The following is a 25,308-nucleotide window of genomic DNA, read 5'->3' on the forward strand; positions in this document are numbered from 1 at the left end:
AAAGGCAGCATTTTAAAGCTGTAGAGGCAGAAATATAGCTAACTATCTAAATTAATTCCATAGGCCTCTTTCACAGCAGACATGATGACTTGTTCCAGTAGGAAAAGCACAGGTGCTACTAACGACAGCTCTGTTCTGCTGCAGTCATTAACTTTATTATTTGAACCTGTTCTTTTCACACATTTATGTCAAAATGTTTTCAGCAAGAAGGGTTTAGAACTAATTAAAAAGAATAAGATGCATTTAAAGGCCCCCTCCAGACATGTTTTTAGACATATAAAAATACAATTCTTCGAAAAGTAACTGATGTCTGAAGTTGTTCTTTTTACAAAAAGCTCAATAAATTGCTAATTCTTAAGCAAATATTTTTCATTTTAGAAGTTAAACTGATGGACACAATGTGTCTTGTAGTGTTTTCATCTTATGAGTGCTGGAGGTTTCATGTTTCCACTTCACACATGTGTAAGTTTCATATTGAACTATGAAACTAGTTGTGATGTCATAAATCCAGCTGGTGTTACACTCAGGTTTAGGGTTCGCGCAGATAAACTTCCTCCCTTCAGCAGATGAATGTGCAAACAGACTTTAGTGTCAAACTCTGCATATAGTCCTACACAATGAAGGTCAAACATCCAAGTGGAGACACGATAACCATAGAGCATTTTTGGAGGAGAAAGTATCAACATTAAAATTGTTTTGTTGTTGCAGTTGTATATTGTGATGTTATAATGAATATTCAACCACTGGATTATTGTTGATGCGTGAACAAGTAAACAGCATTTTAATGGTGCAGCTGGATGAGGCAAAATATAGTATGTATGTAATTTAAACTGCATATCTTTTGCATGTAAAATCTTAATTCACCAAAGTAATTAATGACTAGTAACCTGTGATGGAGGAGGTTTACTCAAGTATTACTTTAGCAAAAGTAGTAATACTACAGTGTAAAAAATGAGCTAAAAGTATTCATAATGCAGAATGATCCATTTCAGATATATTACTGATGCATCAGTATATTCATTGCTTTCATGTTGTAGCTGGGAATGATTTGGCTAATTATAATGATATATATATATATACAGCTGAATATCTTAATCTATAATAATCTAAAAAATATTTGAGTAAATGCACTCCACCTGTATGTGAGTGCATGAATATTTGCAGACTGTGAAGTACTAATGGGGAGTTGCACATTTCTGTTGTGTGTATGTGTTTACCTTTAAGAGTTTGGGCGGCAGGATTTGGCCCAAAGACGCTCCACAACATCTGAGTCACCGTTTGGGTTATCAGGTCAAGTCCGTTTGCTGGCCGCTGGCGCCCCCTTGCGAACAACTCCCGAACTATATTTCCTGTTTAGCTGCGTAACATCAGTTGCTTTCGATTATTAACGCCGTTATTTACCAAATCACTTAAACAGTCATTTTAGATCAACTCAGAGTTGTGTTAGTGAAGTGGTAGTTACACGAAGGTTTACCATTTAGTACAAGAAGAGCGCTGTGTCTTTAAAACCCACGAGAGGGGGGTCTTTATTTGGCAGGAAGTTAGCCGCGGCTAACAGGAAGCCGGTTAACGAGGACACACTGAAGTGCAGCAATTGGCAAAGAACTACGAGTCCAAACACTGCTCTTTACAGTCGTTACAAGCCACACAGACACAGGTAATATGAACAAAGTGTGAGTTAAAGGCGTGTAAACGTTTACGTCGCGGGGCTGCTGTGTGTCGTCCGTGTGGGTGGTGTGTTTCCATCGTGGGTGGGGGGTTCGGCGCCTTGTGTCAGACATGGCTCAGTGTGCTTACATTACTTCCCAGCGGAGCAGAGTGAAACCAGTGGATTCATGTAGCTGTAAGAACACAGTAACGTTCAGGGTCCGATGTGGTGCAGGTCCCGTACTGTCTCTGTGTTGTGTATCGCTGCTGTTGTGGCTCATGTTTGCATCCTGTATGCAGTTCTAATACGCTTACAGAAGCTTTGGGAACGCATGAAGGATTTATTCATTTGGGTGCTTGTGTTCCACACACACACACACACATACACACACCTGGCTGTAACCTCACCTGTGATTAGCTATAACCTGGATCAGTCCGAGTCTTTGAATCATTTAATATGCAAATAGAGGCCTCAAGTTTCCCCATCACACGCGTGAAAGTTGAAAACTGGACCAGTGCTTGGCGTCCAGACTGGCTGTAATGCGATCCTTGGCGGTATTTGTCTGAAAGATGGATGTGAGTTGAGCGCAGAGAAACTTTCCCTCTTCAGCAGGTTAATGAGGAAAAACAGCCTTCCAGTGTCAACTCAGCACATAGATCCAGCCAGGGATTTGTTCCTTTTACAGGTGACACTGCTTTATAGAGTGTATAGGCTACAATACAGTCTAGAATTGAGTATTTATATATATATATATATATTCCAGTCTGTTAATTGATCATGCAGATCTGGATTTATGACGACACAGCACAGTTAGGCTGCTGATATTTCAGAACTGTGGTCGGGGCCGTAGAGTCTAACTTACACAAACCTCAGTCAGATAAAGGATCAGTGAGTCCGGCAGACTAGAGTAACAGATTGAATTGAGCAACCTCTTTGCCCCCGCACTCTCTCCGCTACTAGGTGATGGAGGGGGGGTGATGAGCGGTTATGGATGCATTTAGGTCATTTTTCTAACAAGACTTGGTCATTTTACTTACCGTCATCCCCCTCAAATCGCCCACTGCACACACCATTCTGTGCAGCGAAGCTCAAATGTTCAAGCTAAGTAGCCGTAAACAAAACACATTTTTGAGTGGAGGAGGACTGTTAATCTTATATAAAGCAACTAATGGACTAATTCTTAACTCTTCGTCTTCCTCACCAGAGGAGGAACGAGCAGTCGGCCACCTGTGTATGAGGACAAGTCAGAGGCAGCTATGGTGAGTAAGAAAAGCAGGCTTAGGTGAAGCAACACGATGCTGAAGGCCAGACTGAGCCGTGTTCCTGTTCTCTGTATTTCTATGTTTTCCCAGTACTTTATTTGGTCCAGTGTTCTCTCTAAGTTTGTGTCATGTAGAACAGACTGGCCTCCTCCTCACTCCTCCTAACCCTCCTCCTCTCTGTGCCAGTCTTCAGCGGTGGATCTCAAGACCAAGGAAGAGAAGGACGCAGAGCTGGACAAACGGATTGAAGCTCTGAGGAAGAAGAATGAAGCTCTGGTCAAGAGGTACCAGGTCGGTTTTACCCACAAACACACCCACTGAATGTACCCCTGTGTCCACCCTTCAACTTAGAGATGCTACTGCAGGATACTGACAGTAGTACCAGCGTGTCCTTCAAAAAGCCTGATAATGTGTCAAATAAACAAGCTGAATTGAAGGTTTTATCAAAAAATTCTTATTAGAGGTCTTATTTCTTCCCATATGATAACTGGCATTGGGTGTAAATGCCGTTACACCACACCAACCATTTTTATTTCATTTGTAATCATTTCAGGGGGGATGCGGTACGGACATTGACCTCATTAAGCAGATCGACTATCAGCCACGACGTGACTGATCCAGTGTTAATCCAGTTTCATCTCTTTAAAATCAATGTTTCTGCTGTCATTCAGTCCCAGCAAGGGGTCGGATCAACCTTCCACACAGTGTGTTCACAGATTCTGTTATTATTATATATGATTTTGGTTTGAAGGCAGCAGCTATTTTACAAAATGTGGTTTTAATGTTCCATATTACATACAATAGATACAGTATATCAGTGGTTTTAGTGAACTGTTTTAGAGCAAACACACAAAGTACTCAAAACCTGCTCAGGACAGATCCAGATTTTGGATTTGGTGCACATCTTTATTCATTGCTCATTCATTCTGTCACTCGATCTCGACAGGAAATAGAGGAAGATAAGAAGAAGGCAGAGCAGGAGGGCATTGCCGTGACAACGCCTAGGAAGCCCCGCCCCCATGAGCCAGAGACGGACAGAAGGAAGATGGAGAAAGAAAACTTCACCGTCACAGTCGACCTCTCTAAATTGACAGGGGTAAGACCTTAACTGTTTAAAGATCATGCCACCCTTTCCATGACACAGACACACACACTGATCCCTGAAACTAAACAATGAATATCAGTTATAAGCAGTGATGCGAATTGATAAGATTGTTTTAATATTAATGCCATTATTGATTCTTCTGCTTGTCCTAAATTCTTGAAATGAGTCCCCTTACAATTAATTCTTCTGTGAGGAATATAGTCGGCCTGCGTAGGTTTTCTGCATCACTGCAACTGTTTTATTGTCTATTATGTATAATAATTAGCCTGAGAGCTAGCTGTAGCAACAGCCCATCTGTTATCGTCTAAACTGGATGAAATGAGGGAATATTTGTACAGCATTTATTTTCATTTAGGTTATTTAATCAAAGAACAGATCTGCTAAGCCTGCCTGTGTGGTGCTGATATTATTATGTCGCAGGATATTTATCCTCAGTAACTGACGTGCCGCTCGGTTGGGAGGCAGTGGCACTCGTGCACAGATTGTCAAATACATGGCATTCCTGGAATTTAAGCCCGTGTTGCACAGAGAGATGTTTTCCTCACTCTCCTGAGCATTTTACAGACATCACAACAAGCGCTGTCGTCGTCTTTCTTCATGAAATGAAGCCACACTTTGGACTGTTTCCACCTCTTTGCCATGTTGCAAGTGTGCAGCAGGGTAGATGGTTTTGCACTGCACAACTCTCAACGAAAGGAATTGATCAGCTCGATAGCAACGGGTCGGACAATTTGGAACAGGGTCTCTACTGGAACCGGCTCTCGATTCCAGTCATAGTTCTAAGAGGTCATTTGGTGATGTGAGACAGAGGAAGCAGCTTATAAACTCTGACACATTCTCATCACTGTGATCAGTTTACCAACCACACGCCTGCCAATCTACCCATCATTCCCTGCATCCGTCCTCTGCCCACTTACTGTGCCTGCATGTGTCGGCTGGAGGTGCATCTGGGATAACCGAAAATATGTTTTTTTTTTTTTTATCCTCTCTGTATACATAAAATGCTACACACAACATACTTTATGAAAAGGTGTACAAGAAACACATGTAGTGATCAAAATCTGGATACTTCTTTACACTGATCCTGCAAAAATCCTGTCAATTCAGTTTTGCCATAAGGAGGTCCTGCTGAATTATTTAACAAGCAATATTAAGGCACAATTAACATGTTGGCATAAAGATAAAACATGACAAAGTTGAAATATGAGAGTTTATGGGATGAGAGTTATCGCCTGTTTGCCATCCATGTAACTCTGCTTCTGCTGTGCAAAGATTTGATTTGGCAAACATTTCTGGCAGTTATCTGAAAACAGAGCTGAGATTATTGTATTACACAACTGATTCTGGTACAGAGTGAACTTTAATCAACTTGTTAAAGTACACAAACATCCTGGAAAATGAACTTTACCCAAATCTTTATGTTCAGTCTGCAGTTCAGTTTGTTGCATCTTTTTTGTCTGCTCAGGGAGGTCGACACAGGTTCAGAAATGTCTGCCTGACCTGGAGATGTATAAGCCGAACCCAAACGAGACCCATCTATTATTTGAAAGCTGAGACCCGGACCCCTGCAGAAACAAGAAATTTTGCATAAATAATAACGGTTAGCTACAGTCCAGGCAGTTCTCCTTAAAGTCTCCATTTGAAGTGGACAAAAGGCAGCAAGTTGATGTGGTGAACTTGTCAGCTACAGCTACTACTTATTTCCACATTCACCAACATGATAATTCAATTTGAGTCGTGTTTGTGTCACCTGATGAGTGTAGCCCAGTATTCAGTCTCTTCATGCTCTGTTTTTGGTCTCCACCAGCTCCTGAGGGAAATATCATGCTCTGCTGTTTTCACCCGCTCATCTCTCACCCTTTCACATTGTTTTCTCGATGCCACGTTACACAATGCTGTAAAACATAGATGATAACTGCTGCAGCAAACAGGCGAATGATGACGGTAGCATTTGAAATTCATAGCATGTTTCTCGTCTGCCTCTTGTGGAAAGTTGGTGCTAATCACGTCCAAAAGGGACGATGGAACAGTGCAGTTGGCCCCTGCCGAGGTCCAGATTGGCTCAGAAATGACCGCTGGTGACTGCAGACCCCCGACGTTTGACCTGCAAAGGTTACAAGACAAGGAAGGGCCCGAGGGGCCCGAGGGTGGCATCTGCTCCACATGTCTGTATAAATGGATATTGATTCAGGGTCGAAAGGTCAAGTTTGGTTCATTAGTCTGTTAAACCTTGTCTACAGCTCAGCAGCAGACTTCTGATCTCTGTGCTTAAGCAGCTCCTTGAAAAACTGATGATCACTCGCTGCCTCTCCCCGTCTCGCGCCTCCCTCTCTTATTCATCACCTCTACCACCAGCCTCTCTCTCTCTCTGGGTTCATCATGTTGCAGTTTTACATAATCCGTAGCCCGCATTAGTCTTTTGTACTTTTCTGAATGGCATCAATTCTTGAGATTGAGGAAACTGAGCCTGTTTAAATTAAAAGTACAGGGATTAAATTCAGGACAGGAAATAATTTCTCCCCTCATTGGCCAACTGGCTGCTGAATTTTCAGAATTTTCAAATCCAAATATAATAGAACATGATCCACATATTTCCAGCGGAACAGCTATCCTACGAGTACTCTTCACTCGTAGAGTAGAATATATCCTCATGTGGAGAACATGTTACTAACTATGATCTGTCCCTGCTGTATTTACTGTTTGTGTCTCCAGCAGGAGAAGAGAGTCGTGAACGACTGGAAACCTGGCGTGCCTCGTGGCAGGAAGACGTCGGAGGAGAGCGATGGCCACAGGGGGCCGAGCGACGGCCACAGGGGGCCGAGCGAGGGCCACAGGGGGCCGAGCGATGGCCAGAGAGGCCAGAGCGATGGCCACAGCCCCCCCAGGAGGATGGGAACAGGACGAGTGGGTCGGGGAGGTCAGAGAGGAGGAGGAGGAGGAGGCCGCCAGGAGAGGAGAGACCGGGAGCCCAGGACACCCAGAGATGGAGAACCTGGGGAGTCAGGAGGACAGGGACGTAGAGGAGGAAGGAGAGGAAGAGGAGGAGAAGGAGGAGGAGGAGGAGGAGGGGGAACACCAGGTGGGATAGACAGGAAGTCGAAGGTGAGTGCGGATGAATTTCTGTAATAAGATACTGAACTTAATTGATTGATGTGAAACTGCAGACGAGTAAAATGTAACTGTTCTGACACATCTGATATTTTGTGCCTTTTTAAAATAATAAAATCTGGTTTCATGGCTGTTCCTGAGTGGTGGATTAGAGGTGGAGGTCTGTGTTTAGACCAACAAAATCTAAGATATTTAGATGCAGAATATCTATAAGTTCTGTTGTTGTCTTTGCGACAGGAATGGGAGGAGAAGAGGCGACAGAACATTGAGAAGATGAATGAAGAAATGGAGAGAATAGCAGAATATGAGAGAGGACAGCGGGTATGAGAGTCACTCTTTTTAAAGATTATTTTAGAGTTAACCAGATGGCGTACGTTTGTGGTGCTTTGGATGTCTCTGACCACCATCCAAACCTGTGGACACTTTGTTGATCTGTTTTATTGAGCAACTTAAAACGGCACAGCTCATATTTCCTGTTAGTTTGTCGTGAATTTTGTCCCTGTTTTGGTCCCAGATTTAATTTCTGCTGTTCTTCTATGCCGTGTTTCTTCAGAATAAAAGTATAAATTCTTAACATGGTGAATTGTGTTTAAGAGAGACACTACCCAGACTTCAGTATTTTAATCAAAACAAGCTGTGGTCTAAATGAACATAGAGGAAACCTGTGAAGTGTGACATTTAGACTTCTTCTCCTTAGCCGGACGGAGACAAACCGATCCGTAACTTCCTGGATGACCCGAGACGTTCAGGTCCAGCACCAGACACAGACCGCAAAGAGGGCAGCAGAAGACATGTGCGAAACTGGGGAGGGCTGGACTTTGACAACGTGAAGACCGGAGCAGAGCTGGAGAAAGAGTGGACCGTGAGCAGTGTGAATCTTTAAAGAAGGGCTGTCTTCCTGCTGTAACGTTATTCATTTTACTCCCCGTGGCTTAAACTTGGTGACCCGTCTTGTCCCTGCAGAGTCGAAGGCCTGGTCCGAAAGGCTCCGTGGACATGACCATGTCTATGACCGGCCGGGAGAGAGCAGAGTACCTGCGCTGGAAGAAGGAGCGCGAGCAGATTGACGAGGAGAGGCTAGCACGCCATCGTAATGCCACAGGCCAATGGAGACGAGAGTGGGACGCGCAGAAGACGGAGAACATGTGAGACGGGGGATGGGAGTGATTTTTATTTTTTTTTATTTTAAGCAAACATTCAACCTTAGGAAGAGTGCCAAGCTTGTTGCAGTCCAGAGTAGCTGCTGTTTCGAGCCTCTTTTCTGTGTTCTTCATGCCTGTATAGCTCACCGTGGGCTCGATTTTCTCTGCAGTCTGTAAGTCCTGCATCTGTGTGGCAACTGCGCAATCATGGCTTCAAGTAGGGAGAACTCAACATGTCCTGTGCAGAATAACACAGTTATATTGCCCTAAGTCATAAAAAAAATAGAAAAAACGCAAGTTGTATTATATGTATAAATATATAAATGTGGTTGTTTTTCCTTAAGGAAGTATATGTAGCACATGAAGCATTCACGGACTGTCGGAAATTTGAAAATCTGATGATAGTGTTTGGCTTTTTTTTTTCTTTATATCAGACAGAATTGTCAGCTCGTTACGCTCGTTTTCCATCGTCGGTCTGATATTGCCTCATACTAACTGATGTCCGTGGGGGAGGGAGTTCAGTTTTTCCTAACCAATCCTTAGTGACCAAGATATCTGCCTGAAACTAATGTCATTTTTCGTCTGCATTGATGGATCAATATACCAGGATGCTGGTTTTGCAGGGGTTTTAAGATGGAGCATAGAGCAGTAAAATCAAATCGTGACGCTGGGTGAAGATCTGCCTTGATAAATGCGTCTGTCTTGTCTATAAACCGAAAACCAGCGAGCTCAAACACCACAAATACTGTATATCAAGTCTCCACTGAGGTCCTTATCCTCGTCAAACAAAGACAGGGGACAGGTGAGGATAGGAAGGGTTTGCCATCATCTTTATTCCAACTGACAGGCACTCAGAGTGGCGTGACGAGAAGGACACGCTGATACTCGCCGTGTGTTCGTGTGCGTGTGTCTAACCCTGCGGCTTTTTTCACAGGTTCAAGGAGGACCCATATGTGGCTGCAGAGGGCATCACACCCGAGCAGGGCAGCAGGAGAGGCAAGTCCCCCCCCTGCCTCCGCACACACACACACACACTCTCTGATACACTACTAGTGTGCTGTTGCCGTGGCAGCTGGCAGGGCTAGGACAGCAGCAGACCCTCGATCAACCTTCATCTGCTGCAACATGTCGTCAAACACACACACATCGTAAACACTGAACAAACATCATAGGACGCCACGCCGTCTCCCTCCTCCAGCTAATTAAGGCCGTTATGTAAATGGACTTGATTAAGCTCGTTATGTAAATGCTCACTGAATTTCCCTTGAGTCCAAATCAACCTCTCAAGCCGCGGTTGTGCTGATCCGAGAGGAGCTTTCAGAAGGACCCGTTTTCCTGTACGGGTGCGAACTGACTCGGTGAAGGAAATCAGATCAACAGCACTGACTGCTGTAAACCAGCCAACAAAGTCTAGAATAAATAATGTTTGTAATTAACCATTTCTCACTTTTAGGTTTATGTCTTTGATTAATCAGTTTAATTCCTTCAGATTTGCCGCCCCATCAGCCTGGAATACCCTCCAGTCTGATTTTAAAATGTTGGAGCTCATATCTTTGGAGAACTTTCGCTCCCTACTGACTGATAGTCATCGCGAGACCCAGGAACAGTGCACATGTTCTTAAAATTGTTAGTGTACTTCCACTGCTGCACTTTATATGTTAACTTTAAACCTAGTTATTGCTGCTCTTTCATTTAAATTACTGTCTGTTATTCATTGTGACGTGTGCTGCTGACCTCTTGGCCAGGTCCCCCTTTTAAAATAGATCATGATCTCAATGGGTCTTTTTCCTGGTTAAATAAAGGTTAAATTAAAAAAAAAATTAAAAGATGACAGCAACCATCACAAGAGCAAAGCCCAAAGTTATAATCATAATAATAGTAGTAATAATGACTCTTATTTATATAGCACTTTTCAAAACATGTTACAAAGCGCTTCACAAGACAATACAAGCAAGATAAATAATAAAATAGCTACTGAAACTGAGCAGCACAAAAATGATCAATAGTATGGTAGTAAAATAGAAAGACGATTAAATGTTACACATAAAGATAAATAAATCTTTCAAAAATATTTTTTTAAAGTGGGTACAGATGTTGAGGATCTGATCTCTACAGGGAGTACACACCGGAGTTTGTGGACCCTGACAAGTAATGCAATTATGCAGAAGAATAAGGATGTTGGGGTCATTGGGCATATATATATATATATATATATATATCAGGGTATCATCTGTATAACAGTGAGAACACAGGTTATATTGTTGCATAATGTGACCCAGAAGAAGCATATAAAGCTACAAAAGGACTGGACCCAGGATGGCACCTTTGTGGCACTCCACAGGTGGTGTGAGCCATAGAGGAGGAGGAGCTACCGAGCAGTACTGAGAAGGTTCAATCGGACAGATACGAGTTAAATTAAATCAAAGTTATGTCTCATAATTCCTGATTTATTCCACCTGGAGGCAAAAATCCACCAAAGAATTCATTTTTATTTTAGAATGGATAAAAAACATTTTAGCAAAACGGGAATGTATTTTAGTTATTGTTTTATTTTGAAAACCATTATGTGGACTATAACCAAAAATGAGGTTTTTCAAAGGGAGGAAGACTTTACTTGATAGAAGTAGTGGTTTGATTTAGATTTTAGCAGCCTTTACCCGACAGCACATCTCGCACCTCAGTGTCTCACATGCATTTAGCTAACTAGCGATGACAAAGTTGAGGTTTAGTAGCAAGATTAAAAATGTGTACACGACTATGATGTCTTTGATGAATCTCGTGGACAAATTGTGCGTGTGCATGCGGACAGACTGTAATGTGTTTGTGTGTGTGTCCTCTCTGCAGCCCGGGAGCGTAATTCTCGTACAGAGCTTCGGGGCAGGGCCTCAGGTTAGACCACAGCATGGGACTGACATAAGATTGTGTTTTTTGTTCCATTTGTGTCTGTCTAAACACAACAGCTGCACCCGAAACCAAACTCACAAACCTGACTCGGCCTCCTGAAAAACCGGCCCTTGCAGTTATCATTTCCATCAGCTTCCACTGTTTAATACTGTTTGATTTACACTTCAGCATGTGTGCATGTGGAAGCAGCAGAAACCTAAACCCCAACAACAACAATTTCATTTAAGGTTTGAAAAGTACCAAAACATCTTAAAGTTAGCTGTTACCTTTTCAGCCATGCAGAGATGGTTTTAATGCGCTGCATTGTGAAATTAGTACACAGATTAATGGAGAACGTGTCATCTGGAACATGCTGTTTGACACAATCGCACTTCATGTTTTAAAAAACCTCTTTTTTCCCCACTTTTCCTGTTGGATTTTGTAATAATCTGAAACGCTCTTGTAAAGTCTAAAATGTAGCTGACAGCTGTGAACACCCTGGATTTAGGCCTTGTTCTGCGCACTAACCCACGCAGGCCTTGTCATAGTGACAGTTTGACCTCAAACTGAGTCCAGGTTTTGCTTTGGACTTGGGTGAGCATCTTCTAATCTTTCCCCGAGGCTGGCAGCACTTCAACAGCTTCTGACTGCACGCACACCAACCTCCGGATGTCAGACAGCGTTTTTAAATACGTAGTTCTCAGCGTTTGTGTTGCCTTCTCTGTAGCCAGAGATCCGAGCCGCAGTCATCAGCTGATCGTCCGGCTGTGTCGTGCTGTGAGAAGGTTCAAACAAAAAGCTGAGAATTACATCAATCTGCTTCTCGTCCTTTTTTTCCCCTCCACTCCTTTGTGTCTGACCATAACTGCAGAGTATATTACAGATTATGGCTTTACACCTGCCCCACATTACAGCCTGCCCTCGCTTCGGCTCAATGTGTGTGTGTGTGTGTGTGTGTGTGTGCGTGTGTGCGTCTAATCTCTGGAATGACTCGAGTGTCCTCTTCACAGCCTCGAGCTGCTCTCTTCACTCTCTTCATTATCATCCTCAGAGTTTTTTCTCCTCTCCTCACTGATCCCTTCATTTCTTTTGTACTTGTATCTTTCTCTTCCTGACCTTTTTATCACATCCTCCCCCCTCTCTCCCCCTTCACGCTCTTATCCTCCCTCCACTCGTCGGAGCTTTCGGTCTCTGACCTTCTCGCTTCGTCCTCTACTCTTCTTCTCTCCTGTCACATCTTAACTTTGATGGATTTCTCATTCCTTCACACCTCTATGCTTTTCCCTCCCTCTTTCGGACCTTCCTTCACCCCTCCATTGTCCATTGGAGAAATCGAGTTTCATGTATTACTTCAAGAATGTTGATTCTACTACACCACACATAGAGTTTAATATACGCCCCCTGATGTGGTCTTCACAGCTTCTGTAGAGGAGGAGTTGTACCTGACCTGATGTTTGTGTCTTAGTAGTGCAGTGATTGTCCTAAAAGGCTCTTTAAAACACACAGTCCAGCTTCCTCTTGAAAACCTGTAAGAACTCCTCTCCTTCCCGTCCACTCGGAGACATCCCTCACCCGCCAGCTAACAAACAGACGCTTTACTTTGTCCCAGAGTTCAGGCGGACTGTGCAGCAGTTTGACACTGCAGGACAGTCGCTGTCAAACACGTCTTGACACTGATGTTACATAAAACATCGACTCGTGAATTGTGAAACAGACAAAGGAATAAACCGCTTTTGTTTTTATTGAATACTTGTTTAATTGTCTTAAATTAGAGGACTCCACGCTTATATTTCTTGTTATAACTCTTTAAGTCTTGATCTTAAGTGTGGTTTCATCTGTCACTTCCTGCAAGATATATGACCCCAGTCATTTGAGAAGCAGCTATCACAACATTAAACACTCCTCCATCATGTCCCTCCCCTTTTTGATCCACCCCACCCTTAGATCAAGTATTAAAAAACATTTTCATTTACTTTCACCATTGATCTTTTCTCAAGATGACAGCAAGCGGCCTCCTAAAGCTCCGACATTTGGCGACTTCCTGTCCCAGGGCAGGACCCAGGGACCCCGAGGCGACCGGGGCAGAGGGAGGGGCAGAGGACAGAAACCGAGCTACAGGTAAGTAAATCTGAGCATCACAGTCTCCACCACGTCTCACCTGCAGCTCGAGCGCACCTGCTCACCAAACACACAACCCTCTGCTTGCGGTCAGCGTAGCTAGCTACTGTATGCTACACAGTGGCTAAGGGTAGCGTACTGCACGAGTAATTCAGCCATACATGTTCGAACCAGAACCCAAAATCCTGACACATAGCTACACCTGGCGTCTCCTCTGATACACCTCATCATAGCCCAACCTGCAAGTTAACGGGATTGGTCCCCCGTACAATCCCCCACATTTTAACAAGGTTACAAACGTGATTTTCATTGGAAGAGGCCTCGAATAATGCTACTTGTTGTTTTTAGGCTTTGATTAATTGATGACGGTTTCCATTTGTTGGCTTGTTTTTGGTTTTGAATTCGGGAAACTGCTTCAGGGGATTCTGGGTACTGCCAGGAAAACCACTGAAACATTTGCATGTTATGCGTTAATGTTTCCAAACGTTGCTGCTAACATTCTGAGGCTATGATATGTATGAATTTGATTCTTGCTGCTCTAACGTTGATGAGCACTTAACCTCTGACACATCTGGATGCCTTTGACAGCATGCATGACAACCGCTGGGAAGGAGAGAAAGAAGAAGAGGACAAGGAGAAGCAAGACAAGACAAAGAGAGAGGACAAAACTAAAAAGGAGGAGAGGGAGCAAGGAAAGCCCAAGCCTCCTACAGCACAGAAGGTAGAGGAGCTCCGTCTGGATTAATAATGAGAGAAACCTCACCAGTCATGTACGGTAGGGGGTGGCAGCTGGAGTCAAACCCAGACGGGGATTAAAGTGAACGTACGCACTTGACACAGCTGTAATCAGTATTTTTAGATTAACAATGGATCCTCAGTAATGTGTGAAATGCGCCACAGACAGTTATCACCCCACTCTGCAGTTCTCTTCAGCTCTGTGGAGCGTTTTAGTGTCTTTCAGCTCATTTTTTCTGCTTTTCCAGCCCAATACTTTACCCTTCTGGTTCAGTCTCACCACTCAGATCATGCTGATCAAACAGAATATAAAGTTCTTAAAAACCCAGAAATGCTTCATTTGTCAATAGGCAGCTGTTTGCTAGCATCAGCAACCTGTTTCACTGCCATCAAGTGGCCAAAAAATTAGCTAATCCACGTTTTAGATTGCAAACTAATTCAAATTTCCTTCCCAGTAATCCCCTCTTCACATCTTTTCTCAGGCGGAGGAGAAGGACGGAGAGGATGATGAGGAGGAATGGGAGGATGCCAGCGATTCAGTTGGAGATGATGAGGAAGGGAGCGACTCAGAACACGACTCCAGGGACGATGAGAAGAAAGACACGGGGAAGGAGAAACCTGCCAAGAGCAAAGACACCTCCCCTAAATCTCCCAGGCCTCGTTCTCGACCGGCATCTGGAGAAAGCCCCAAAGAGCAGCGGACTCCCAGGCCAAAGGTCCACATCCCCTCCCCGGCGGCCGTCCAGGAGTCACCGGAGGGAGGCAAGCCCCTCAGCCCCTTCTCCCCGCTGGACAGCCACCGGCCTGTATCAGACTGGGGGGAGGAGATGGAGATGCTGTCACCCCGCAGCAGCATGGGAGGCGAGAGCCCGCTGAAACCCCCCAGTGTGGAGTCCAGCCCGCCCCAGAAGAAGGAGTGTGAGGAGCCAGAGAGCCAGGCTGCCAGCTCCAATGAAGCTGCTGAGCCACAGAAAGGGGAGGATACAGGTAGGGTTAAAAAAAAGAGTTTTTAAAGTGCTTTTGTCCAAAGCACTGTATACTTTACCTGTCATACATCCATTCACACACACACACACACACACACACACACACACACACACACACACACACACTCACACAATGATGGCAGCGAGCTACCATGTAAGGTGCTGGTCTGACCATCGGGAGCAGTTTGGGCGTCAGTGTCTTGCTGAAGGACTCTTGGACGTGTGGACAGGACGAGTTGGGGATCCCTTTCTGTTTGTTCGGACACTGTGCACCATTAGAGCAGTGTGGGGGTACATCCACTGATGACCGTACTGTTCTTACAGTGAAGGGATGCCGATCGCTCTGCTCACTGATATCAGTCGTCTCTGTCACTGTGCTCTCTCTCTGTTTGCTCTCTGATGTCTCTCCTGCATTTGTCTCGATATCGGCACAGAAAGTTGGTTGGAGAAGAGAAATGCTGTTTGAAGTGTAGCTCTTCTCTCCTCTCTCTCTTTGATTTTGCGTCTTGTGTTCTCTGCTCGACTTTCCTGGTGTCTTATCTTGTCTCATCTCCACTTTCTTTTTTCCTCTCCCTGCCTCCTCACTCTCTTCCCTTAGCCGTAGATGTGTCTTCTCCTTCAGAAGAGACTAAAGCCCAGCAGACTGTGATAGTGTCAGAACCAGAGTCCCCTCCAGCAGACACCCCTGCTGCACCACCATCTGACCCCGCCCCCACTGAGGTCAGTGAGGTTGTCGGGGTGACGGACCAGGATGCACCTGCTGCTTTATTGCAAGGTAATGTAAACCTCAAAAATCAAACATGCAGAACCAGGACTCTGCAGCGGCTCTGTGAGGCTGAACTGAACGAGATGCTAACATCAGCATGCTAGCACGCTCAATGCCCGCATGCTAATGTTTTCATGTAAAAATGATGAGACCGTGTGAAAGAAGCTGCTCTTAATAACGAGCCTTCAGAGATTTATCAGCTGAATCACAAGTTTGCCGTTTTGGCTCCCTCCCACTGCTCTCGTAGCGTTGTTTTAGGCTGCAGCAGGCGGCGGTTTCCAGAGAAAGAGCTGTAAAAAGCCACGGTGACGTCCTGCTCAGCAGCAAACAGCAGACAGACACAGTTGGAGACGAGCTGGTGAACTTGATGGAGCAGATATTTCCCTCAGGAGTTGGACACTAAAACAGACAACATGACTCCAAATGAGTGATCGTGTTGTCGTTACCACTGGATGTGTAAATTAGCAACTTCAACTCTGATAATGTCATTGTTTCATTAAGGACTTGTTTTCTCCTCCTACTTGCTCCAAAGTACCTTAGCATGTTAGCATGCTAAATTAGCATGCAATAGGAATGTCATCAATTTTCAGACATCAGGTTTGGTCATAAACCAAAATACTGGATAAATAAAAGAATTGTGACCTGATGATGCTCCATCACAAGGTAATAAGAATCTGATAATGGCACTAGATGAAAAGAGCATCACCAAAGTTATAAGCAGTCTGAGGAGGACATGAATGAACCACATTTCATGCGTCATTTCCAGTGAGTTTTCAATATATTTGTGTCTGGACCACAGATGTAAACGTCATGGAAGCGATAGAGGAAAAGTTAATTACATTAGCATTGTAATTAGATCAACACGTGTTCTTGGATGGTGGAAAACATTGACGAGATCAGACGCTGTGATGCAGACACCTTCTTTTGTCTCTGACAGCAGACAAACTGGACTCCTCTCCCTCTCCGGCCGTCCTGGAGGCCGACCAGAGCTCCTCTGAACCAGCCGAGGAGAAAGATGCTGACACAGCGCCCGCTGGGACCGACGCTGCTCCGGCAGCAGAGGCGGTGGAGTCCTCGGAGCAAGCGTCCTCAGGTGCGGTCCATATCAGTGACTTTGAGACGGTGGCTTACTGTAAGAAACCTCCTGTGCTTTCCTAATGTCCTCTTTACTCTTTCTTTTTATCCTTGTGATCGTGTGGGCTTGATATCCTCATCTCATTCTCACCCAGCCTTCTTTTTTTTTTTTCTTCCTTCCATGTCTAAATAAAAAATGGCGGGAGCATTTTGGCAGCATGACAAATCCAACGATATATTAAACACTCTCACGTGAGCGCAGCATTTTGCCTGTTTTGTGGATGTGTCACAAGCTTGTCTCCTCCTCCAACCAATCAGGACCCCACTTCCTTTTTGAAACTCCTCTTGGCTGTCTTCCTGCTCCTCCTGTGATGGATTGAAAGTACTAACTCCACCTCCCCGTGTGGTGTATACAGCCCCTACCTTTTCTCTTCCTGTTGTCATCTTCCACATCATGTAAAACCCTTTCCCCCTTGTTGTTTTCATCCTTTTGTGGTTGTGATGAAGATGCTTCCAGTGCTGCATGGCATGCTACCTGCATTAGCAAACAACCTCATTCTTGCTCCTTCCGTTTTTCTGGTGTTAATGCAAGTTTGTTAATCAAATTACTTTTTTTCCTGTAGAGGAGAAAGAAAGAGGAATGAAAGTAAATTGTGAGTCTGTGTTTTGTTTTCTGTACATTCATGGCACCATGGAAACCAGATGCCTCGAGCTAAACCGACCAACCAAACAACACAAATAGCTGTTTTTAATCAGTTGGACCTACTTTGCTGCGTTAAACATTTTACACTCAGTAATGCTACTTAATATATCACTTTGTCCAGATCAGGAGTCAAACAGTTAGCTGCTAATGTGTTAGCTGGCAAGAATTACCTTTGAACATGATGAACAAATCTGGTGCACAGATTGAGAGGATGATGCCTCAGTCAGCGTGAATGACAACATGTGTCTGAGCAGAACCAAATGAGAGCTTAGAGATCTGCTCCCAGATCAGGGCCTGTATTTATCAGGTGTCTCAGTAGGAAATCAGTCCAAAGAGTGATACATGCTCTATATCAAGCGCCTTAACTTAGCAAATCACGCTCCAGAGTCTTAACCTGTCAGGAAATGCTCAGGAAGTCCCTTCAGGCAGACATGTTTTGAGCAAATAAGACAAAGAAGGAGACAATAAGCTTGTTAAAAGCTCATTTTTGTAATAACAAAATATTTTTGAGACTGAAGCCCCGTGCAGACACATGCTGTCCCTGCAGAAACCCAAGGCCTCACAGTGCTGCACTTTATTGTCAGCACGTTTTGATTCATCTTAACATCTTGTGTTTGCATATACAACCTTGGTAAGTTATTTACCCTTTCACATAAAACGAACACATGGAAAAGTGTTCCTGTATTCTGAGTTTTGCATCATCAAACAGCCACGTCTCAGTCTGTCAGAGAAGTCCTTCCTCTCCTTGCTGAAAGTCAGTGTAGGACGCTTCATAAATGACTCTTAAGGACTTCTCTGAGCTAGAAGTGGTTTTAGTCTGAGGTTCATTGTCTGCAAGGTGATTCTGAGACGCTTGATGAATATGGTCCAGATGTTTTTTACCACCTCTGTTTGGTTTAACTCCTGACCACAAAGCAAAAACATAAAAAATACACGTTGAAACCTGCTGAAATGTTGCACAAGCTTAGAGGCGTGTGTTGCCATTCACAGTCTGCGTGGCCAATCACAGCAGCAGTACGAGGAGAGAGTTCCACTTCCTGTTTGCCATGAATGCAAACTTCAGTCTGCTTCCTGGTGGTTCCTAATGTTCAGTTGACCTTAAACTGGTTTCTCTGCACGGCTTCAGTTTGTGCTTTTTCCTGTGTGTGTTTACTGCTGCCCCAGGAGAAATTAGCATCTGTAAACACCATCAGGTCACAGCAGAGCATTCAAAAAACGGTCGAATTTAAAGAACTTGACTCTAAAATGTGCCAGAAACAGAAACCTTTAAACCTGAGTGAGTGGACATGTTAGGAATTTTCTGGTTTTCTGCAGGAAGTTTTTATTCTACTTAAAAACCTACACATGCTGAATATTTTACAGGCAGATTCCAGTATTTCTGGAGTTAATATCATGTAAATTCAACTACTTTTGGCCCAACAAAAAAAAAAAAATGGTATTTTCTAGACCAGAATGAGTGCGGAGTCTGCAGTATGGAGTGGATGGATAAAGTTTACAGAAAATAGGTTTTAGAGTCAAATTAAGACTTTACTGGTGTCTAGAGGACCTCAGTATTTCTATAATCCTGGCTGCGGTCCTGTTTGAACACGACCGTGTTTTGTCTCCCTGATGAAAAACCTAATGGATGTTTTTTTAGTTGTTTGTTTTCGTTCATGCCAGCCCGTTAAAAGCCTGTATTGTTATTGAGGTTGATGCAGCAGATCCAGCCAACAAGCACTTCTTGAAAATAATACAGAACACTTGCGCCGTGCACCACGATTCATTAGGGTGTACATGTTCAGTGCGGGAGCCGCGAGGGGGAACAGGAGCCATCCGTCCTTTGTTTGTGCACACAGTGGTTTGAAAGTGAGAATAAACCACAGGCGAGAGGAAGTCCAGTCATTAGTCGCTCTCTCCTTACGACCACTTAGCTTGTGGCTGTGGTGTTGTCACTTCGGCTAATGGCTAAGTTTTGAGATGAACTTGTTCTCGGGGCTGCCGTCTGATGTGACGTTTGATCTCGCGTGCTTGACTCTTTAATCGTTCGGTCGTCTTCCAGCAACAAGTCCAAACATTGTGGGCTCGGGCTGCTTCCTCGTCATTTACATCACAGTAAACTGAAAACATTAGGCTTTGACTGTTGGTCAGATGAAGTAAGACACTTTGAGGACGTCACTTTGGGCTCTGGGAAATTGCGACGGGCCATTTTCACTAATTTCTGACACATTATCATCAAATAATCGGTCAATTAAGAAAATCATCGATAATGAAAGTTATTGTTAGTTGCCTGGTTACGACCTGATCCCTTTGAGTCTTCCTGCTCCTCTCCAGCACTTGTGCGTCATTGTTGTTTACTCTCTAATTAAGACTGAAACATGTTGAAAGTCTTTTTTCATGTTCGGGACAACATGAAGATGAATACATCCACTTGCTCTTCTTTTGTTCGCAGCCACACTGATTGCATTTACACGTCTCCCGGTGACTCACTTGTGATAAACAGCAGAAGTCAGATGAGCTCATTGTGTGTGTGTGTGTGTGCATGTGCACACACACACACACACACATCTGTGGATGTGATTGTGTGGCAGCGTGTGTGTGTTGGTGTCAGGGTGTAGATCAGGAAACCAGGGAAATTAGAGGCACAGTTAAGTTTTTAAAAGGCTTTTGAGAGGAAATGAGCTGCAGCCTGCTGGACAGATGATAGGCCAGACAGAACGGAGGCCGTTTGAAGTCTGATTCAATTAAACCATGTGACGTTCGTGAGACTCCGCAGTGGACTGACTGACTGACTGGATGTGGATAAATGGCGTGAATCAGTCAAGTACCAGCAAACACCCCGATTAAAAAACCCTGAAACCATCGGGTAATCTTGCAGTCAGTTTGTATGAAAGAAGAATGACTCCAGGAAAACGTACGCGGGGCTTTCAGCAGAGTTCATGCGGTCATATTTAAGGCTGCAACACATTTCTGTGTTTGTTATTGATCCTGGGATAAGTCTTTTACTGATCAATCTTTTATTTCATCTATGGAAAAGTTACACGTTCTGGAAAACACTCTAATGTGCTTACTTGACAAGAGAATAGATAAGATAAGATAACACGTTACTAATTAATTAACTGTTATTTAATCCCATGCCGGAAAATCTGAATTGTTCCAGACAGCAAAGAATAAAAGAGACATAGAAAGACAATAAAAAGAGGATTCAGAATACAAATCAGCTCTATAAGTGTACATTATAAACGAGAGTATAAGAATATTATTGCCATATTGAATTGCACATGAGTCAGATATGGATAATAATTAGTGTTCTGCAGTATTATACAGTCAAAAGTATATAATATTGCACAAGATGTTTGTACAGATGTAATGGATTTGAGCAAATGGGTGAAACCACTATCATGTCTGTCATGTCAAATGTGTAGCTAGCCAGCAGCCAGCTAACTTAGCTTAGCATAAAAACTGGAACCATTGGGAAGCAGTTAGCCTGGCTCAAAAATCCATCTACCAGCACCTCTAAAGCTCACAGATTAACAAGTTAAATCTTGTTTGTTTCATCTGTACAAAAGCTGAAGTGTAGAAATGACGGATCACCGTTTTGCATCACATTATGTGCTGCTGCCAGGCAACCGGCACAGACCTCAGGAAGCTTCCTGGTCCCAACCAAGAAATAGTCTGGCACATAAACTTGGGTGTTTGTATAAATTAAACGAACAAGATATAGCATGTTATCTGCTGAACCTCGTAGGTGCTGGTGCTTCAGGCTGAGCCAGGCTAGCCGTTTCCAGTCTTTGCTAAGCTAAGAGGCTGCAGGCTGCAGCTTCATGTTTGCAGACATAAGATCATCTTTGTGATTTGTTCCCAGATCCCCAAAGCTCATTTTGTGCAACCAACAGTCCAAACGTAAAGATTTCAGGATTCCTGGTGACACAAAGCTGGAAAATGAGAAACCAAAAGCGAGAAATATTTTACATTTTGTTCAACACAAATTTCATGTTGGCCGATTATTTTTTGGGGGGCATTTAATGACTTCATTGAAGCATGCAACAGCTGTCCTGCCGGACAGGAAGTGGGGGTGTCACGGTTGATGTCCAGCACCTTAACCTTAACCCCTGTTCCCACCAGGGTGATGATTAATTCTCACTGCTAGTCATATTCTTTCAATTCTATTTTAAAACCACATGAAACCCAGCAGGAGGACATAAATCTCCTCACTGTATCGTCTGCTTGACTGGAACACGTTGTATTTTGTGGATCAAAAATGTTGGCTGTGACTGAAAGATCATCAAAGTGTTAGTGTACATCCGTTAAAGCTGCGTGATTCAGTGTCTGTCTGATGATTCCTCCGTTCAGCAGCAGCAGCAGCAGCAGCAGCAGCAGCAGCAGCAGCAGAGGGGCTGGATGAGCAGGATGTGCAGAGTGATGGCAGTAACGCAGCCACAGTAAGGATCCTCCCTTCAGGCTTTGCTATAGAAATGTGCACACACACACACACACACACACACACACAGATGTGCACCACCACTTCCTCCCTGTGTTTGCATCAACAGGCTGAAGCTGCTGGGAACAAACAGACTGACATCTGAGAAGGGGGAGACGATGAGATGAACGAAGAGCATCCTGCTACTCATCGCCGCAGTGACCATCACATATTGAGATAAAAAGAAACAAATGACTTAAACCATCATGAGGAGGAGGATGAAGAGGAGGAAGCGTGCATCGGCGCCGTGGACCAGCCTCCTTTCAGCTCTGTCTCTGAGCTGTCTCAAAGTCTTTTGGATCACCTCTGGTTTTGTGTACAGAAAAGCTTCATCATGTTTGTGGCGTCTAGAGGTTTTCTGCTTTGGGAACATGAACTGTGCATGAAGACAACACGTGTAGAGATCATGTCAAACACACACTGAGGAAGAATCACTTTCACACTGACCCTCACTGAAGTCTACATTATGTTTCCCTCTGAGATTTAAGTTTGTGAGCTGACGCCATGGAGCCCAGCAGCTGGAATCAGCTGACCCATCAGCGACATGGTCTGCAGCACTGACTGCTTACAACTTGATCCAGTCTCCTGCAAAGTCCTCTGCTAATTGATGACCCCCTGAAACCAAGCAGACCCCCGCTTAGTCCACCCAGTCCACAGTTAGAGAAGCAGGCTGGCTTTGCAAGGCCAAGAACACCAAACCCTAACTGACCTGATGTCAGTTTATAAAAGGCTGCTCGTTAGTGACGGCGTCCACTCGGCTTTCTCAGGAACAGTTGTGGTTGATGTCTGATGTCTGCGTTGGTTTGGCTGGAAAAGAATTCCTCCTGTAGTAATCGATCACAATCATTTTGTCTCATTGACGGCAGCTTGTTGGCTCGTTAACCTTTAGGGCGACCTCACCGACACAGGAACCTGCGCCCTGGCTAGCATACAAGCAGCCTGGGCTAGTAGCTGCTGCTGGATGTACAGTATGTAACAGGAGTTCTCCACTGATTTAGCATTCTCACACCCACAATGGGCAGTTTTTTTTTAAAAAAAAGATCAATATTACCCACAATGCAATTCAACAGTTCAGTGAGATTCAGGTGTGTTATGCTAGTAGCGGCTAATGTTTGGTAAGCTCATCTCTTCCTAACTGCACACCAACAGATTTTTTTATTTTATTTTCACACATGTAGTCTTGAGACCCAGCTGACGCTGCCTCAGGTGACATCACTTGAGGCTATTGATCAGGCTCCACACAGCTGAGACACTAAAGGTTTATATAAGGCAGCTGTTCTGGGTTTTTGCCTGTTGTCTAACGAGCTCGTTCGCAGCTCCAGTGTTGCATTAGAGACGAAGACACACATCAGCACACACCGATTCCCCTGCACCCCCCACTCAGTCTGACTTCAGCAGTCTTTTCTAAAGTGGACTCATCGCAGCACGAGCACTCAGTCCGAGCTTTGTCTTGTGTTCACAGTGTCTCCGTAATGCAGAGATGGGACTCCACCCTCCAGCCTGTCCCGCTCTTTGCTTTTATTTTGTGGCTTTTAATTTCTCGGTTTGTTAGAATGTACGTTGAAATCATTTCTCCTCGTGTCGGACCCCACCGACGATTCGTTCCCGTCACGACAGAATATTTCTAAAGACACGTTGACATGCTGAAGATCTGTCAGAATCCTTCAGTCCGGCGGTTTACATGAGCTCCGCTGCAGGTTGACCATGATGTGTAATTTATTTCCGTCTGTGCAGTCATTTGGTGAATCATCAGTTCTACAGAGAAATCTGTCACATCCGTCTGATGTGAGTTCCCCTCTCCTCTTGGATGACACACTGCCTCTTAGCTGGAAAGTTTGTTTTTAAAAGCGAGGGTCTCGTTCCAAAAAGGTATGAAAAAAACCCTGCTCAGAGAGATGTGAGTGGTTTTACATTAAGTGTGTATGTTTTTGTTAGCAACCATGTTTTCAGGATATAATTCTCATGTTAGGAAATACAGACTTGCATCACAGTGTCTGGAAACATGGATCACTGGTCGATAATGAACTTTGGGCTGCAGTTTTGTTTAATGGACGCTCAATGAAACCCGTCATTCATACCTCAGCAGATCAAGGGCTTTAGTTTGGTTTGTGCTGGAGTTTGTGCTTTGTTTTCTGCAAACGGCTCTTTGAATCATGTTAGTCGTAGCCGCTCGCCGGTGGCGTTTGATAAATGGGATGCTTTCATGTTTTTGTGTTCTGTATCAGAGGAATAAAAATGATGCATTTAGGTTGAAAGGAGCCGCAATATGTACAGTTTTTAAATGGAAATGAACATTCCACAGTTGGGTGTTTGTGCAAATGTAGCCTGTGAGCTATGAGTTTTTGTTTTTTTTGTTTTGCATATGGATGTTGGTTTTTCAGAGCTTCGATGACTGATTGTATTTAAGGCAGTAGATATTTCAATGTACTGTACATCCATTTCTACAACGTCTTCCTGTTTGATACATGAAATCACTCGGAGAACTAACAAGGTTTGCCTTTTTGGACTGGCGTGCAGCTGTTTTCATAAAATTATCAGAACTAGCATGAATCCGAAATTGTAGCTTTTTAATGTTGTGAAAGCCATTGATGAAATAAATGTCGTCGTCAGAGAGACGAGCCCTGATGTTCGTGCTGCTTTCTGAAACGTACCCTCATGAAATGTAAAGCACACATCAGTTTGTTTTTCTCATTTAGCCAATAAACGTATTCCTCTGATGTCTCATGTCAGATCTGATTTTTTCCCTCCCGTAGGTGTGAGACTATAATAATAGTAATTATAATAATAGTAATAATAAGATGTTCAGTGTCTGGTTGACGGCTTTTCTGCGTGCACGTTGAGTCAAAAGCTGCCTGATGCTCGTGTTACTTTGTGCAGATTCCATCCTCTGAAATATGTGCTGATAACTCTGCTGCTCCTCCATTCATCACCCGCAGACACATGAATTGATGTCCTGCTCTCCAGGCAGTGTGGCAGCATGAATCCATTCTGCCCCCTGCACACACTGAATACCCAGAGTGCTGTGCTGTTGTGCTTGGATCTCGTCTTGTGTGTGATCTTGACCTTGGCTGCTTGGAAGAAGAATGGCCCATAGCTCTGCCTTTCATCCCCTGTTAGCAGAACATAATGAAGGTCAGAAATCCCCCTCTCAGTGAACAGCCTGCACTTAATGGCTGCATCCTGTGACTCATCTGGGTAGAGAATCTTTTTTTAAGGTTTTGATGTCTCTTCTGGGCTCCAGCGAGCAGCTGCTGTGCAGATTTTACAGGCTGGAGGAGAAAATCCGAGGCGGTGATAATTTGTGGACGAACACCGCGTCTCC

At 44.0% G+C, this 25,308-nt stretch overlaps 1 protein-coding gene across 6 annotated transcripts; it reads left to right on the forward strand.

The window, feature by feature from the left end:
- Nucleotides 1-1,565: 1,565 nt before the first annotated feature.
- Nucleotides 1,566-24,703, forward strand: ccdc9 (coiled-coil domain containing 9). 6 transcript variants are annotated; one of them, XM_041941282.1, is made up of 16 exons: nucleotides 1,566-1,657; nucleotides 2,853-2,907; nucleotides 3,097-3,201; nucleotides 3,857-4,006; nucleotides 6,728-7,117; nucleotides 7,361-7,444; nucleotides 7,821-7,985; nucleotides 8,087-8,268; nucleotides 9,200-9,261; nucleotides 13,146-13,266; nucleotides 13,855-13,987; nucleotides 14,484-14,988; nucleotides 15,586-15,762; nucleotides 16,691-16,846; nucleotides 21,860-21,948; nucleotides 22,057-24,703. In XM_041941282.1, the coding sequence occupies exons 2-16, from the start codon at nucleotides 2,905-2,907 to the stop codon at nucleotides 22,090-22,092; spliced, it is 2,358 nt and encodes a 785-aa protein (XP_041797216.1). In that variant the 5' UTR covers nucleotides 1,566-1,657; nucleotides 2,853-2,904; the 3' UTR covers nucleotides 22,093-24,703. The 6 variants fall into 6 exon arrangements, with proteins under 6 accessions (XP_041797216.1, XP_041797218.1, XP_041797220.1 ...); XM_041941284.1 differs by having other exon boundaries at nucleotides 21,863-21,948; XM_041941286.1 differs by having other exon boundaries at nucleotides 21,866-21,948.
- Nucleotides 24,704-25,308: the final 605 nt, after the last annotated feature.

This window comes from Chelmon rostratus, chromosome 7 (assembly GCF_017976325.1).
Source record: "Chelmon rostratus isolate fCheRos1 chromosome 7, fCheRos1.pri, whole genome shotgun sequence".
Lineage (NCBI taxonomy): Eukaryota > Metazoa > Chordata > Actinopteri > Chaetodontiformes > Chaetodontidae > Chelmon > Chelmon rostratus.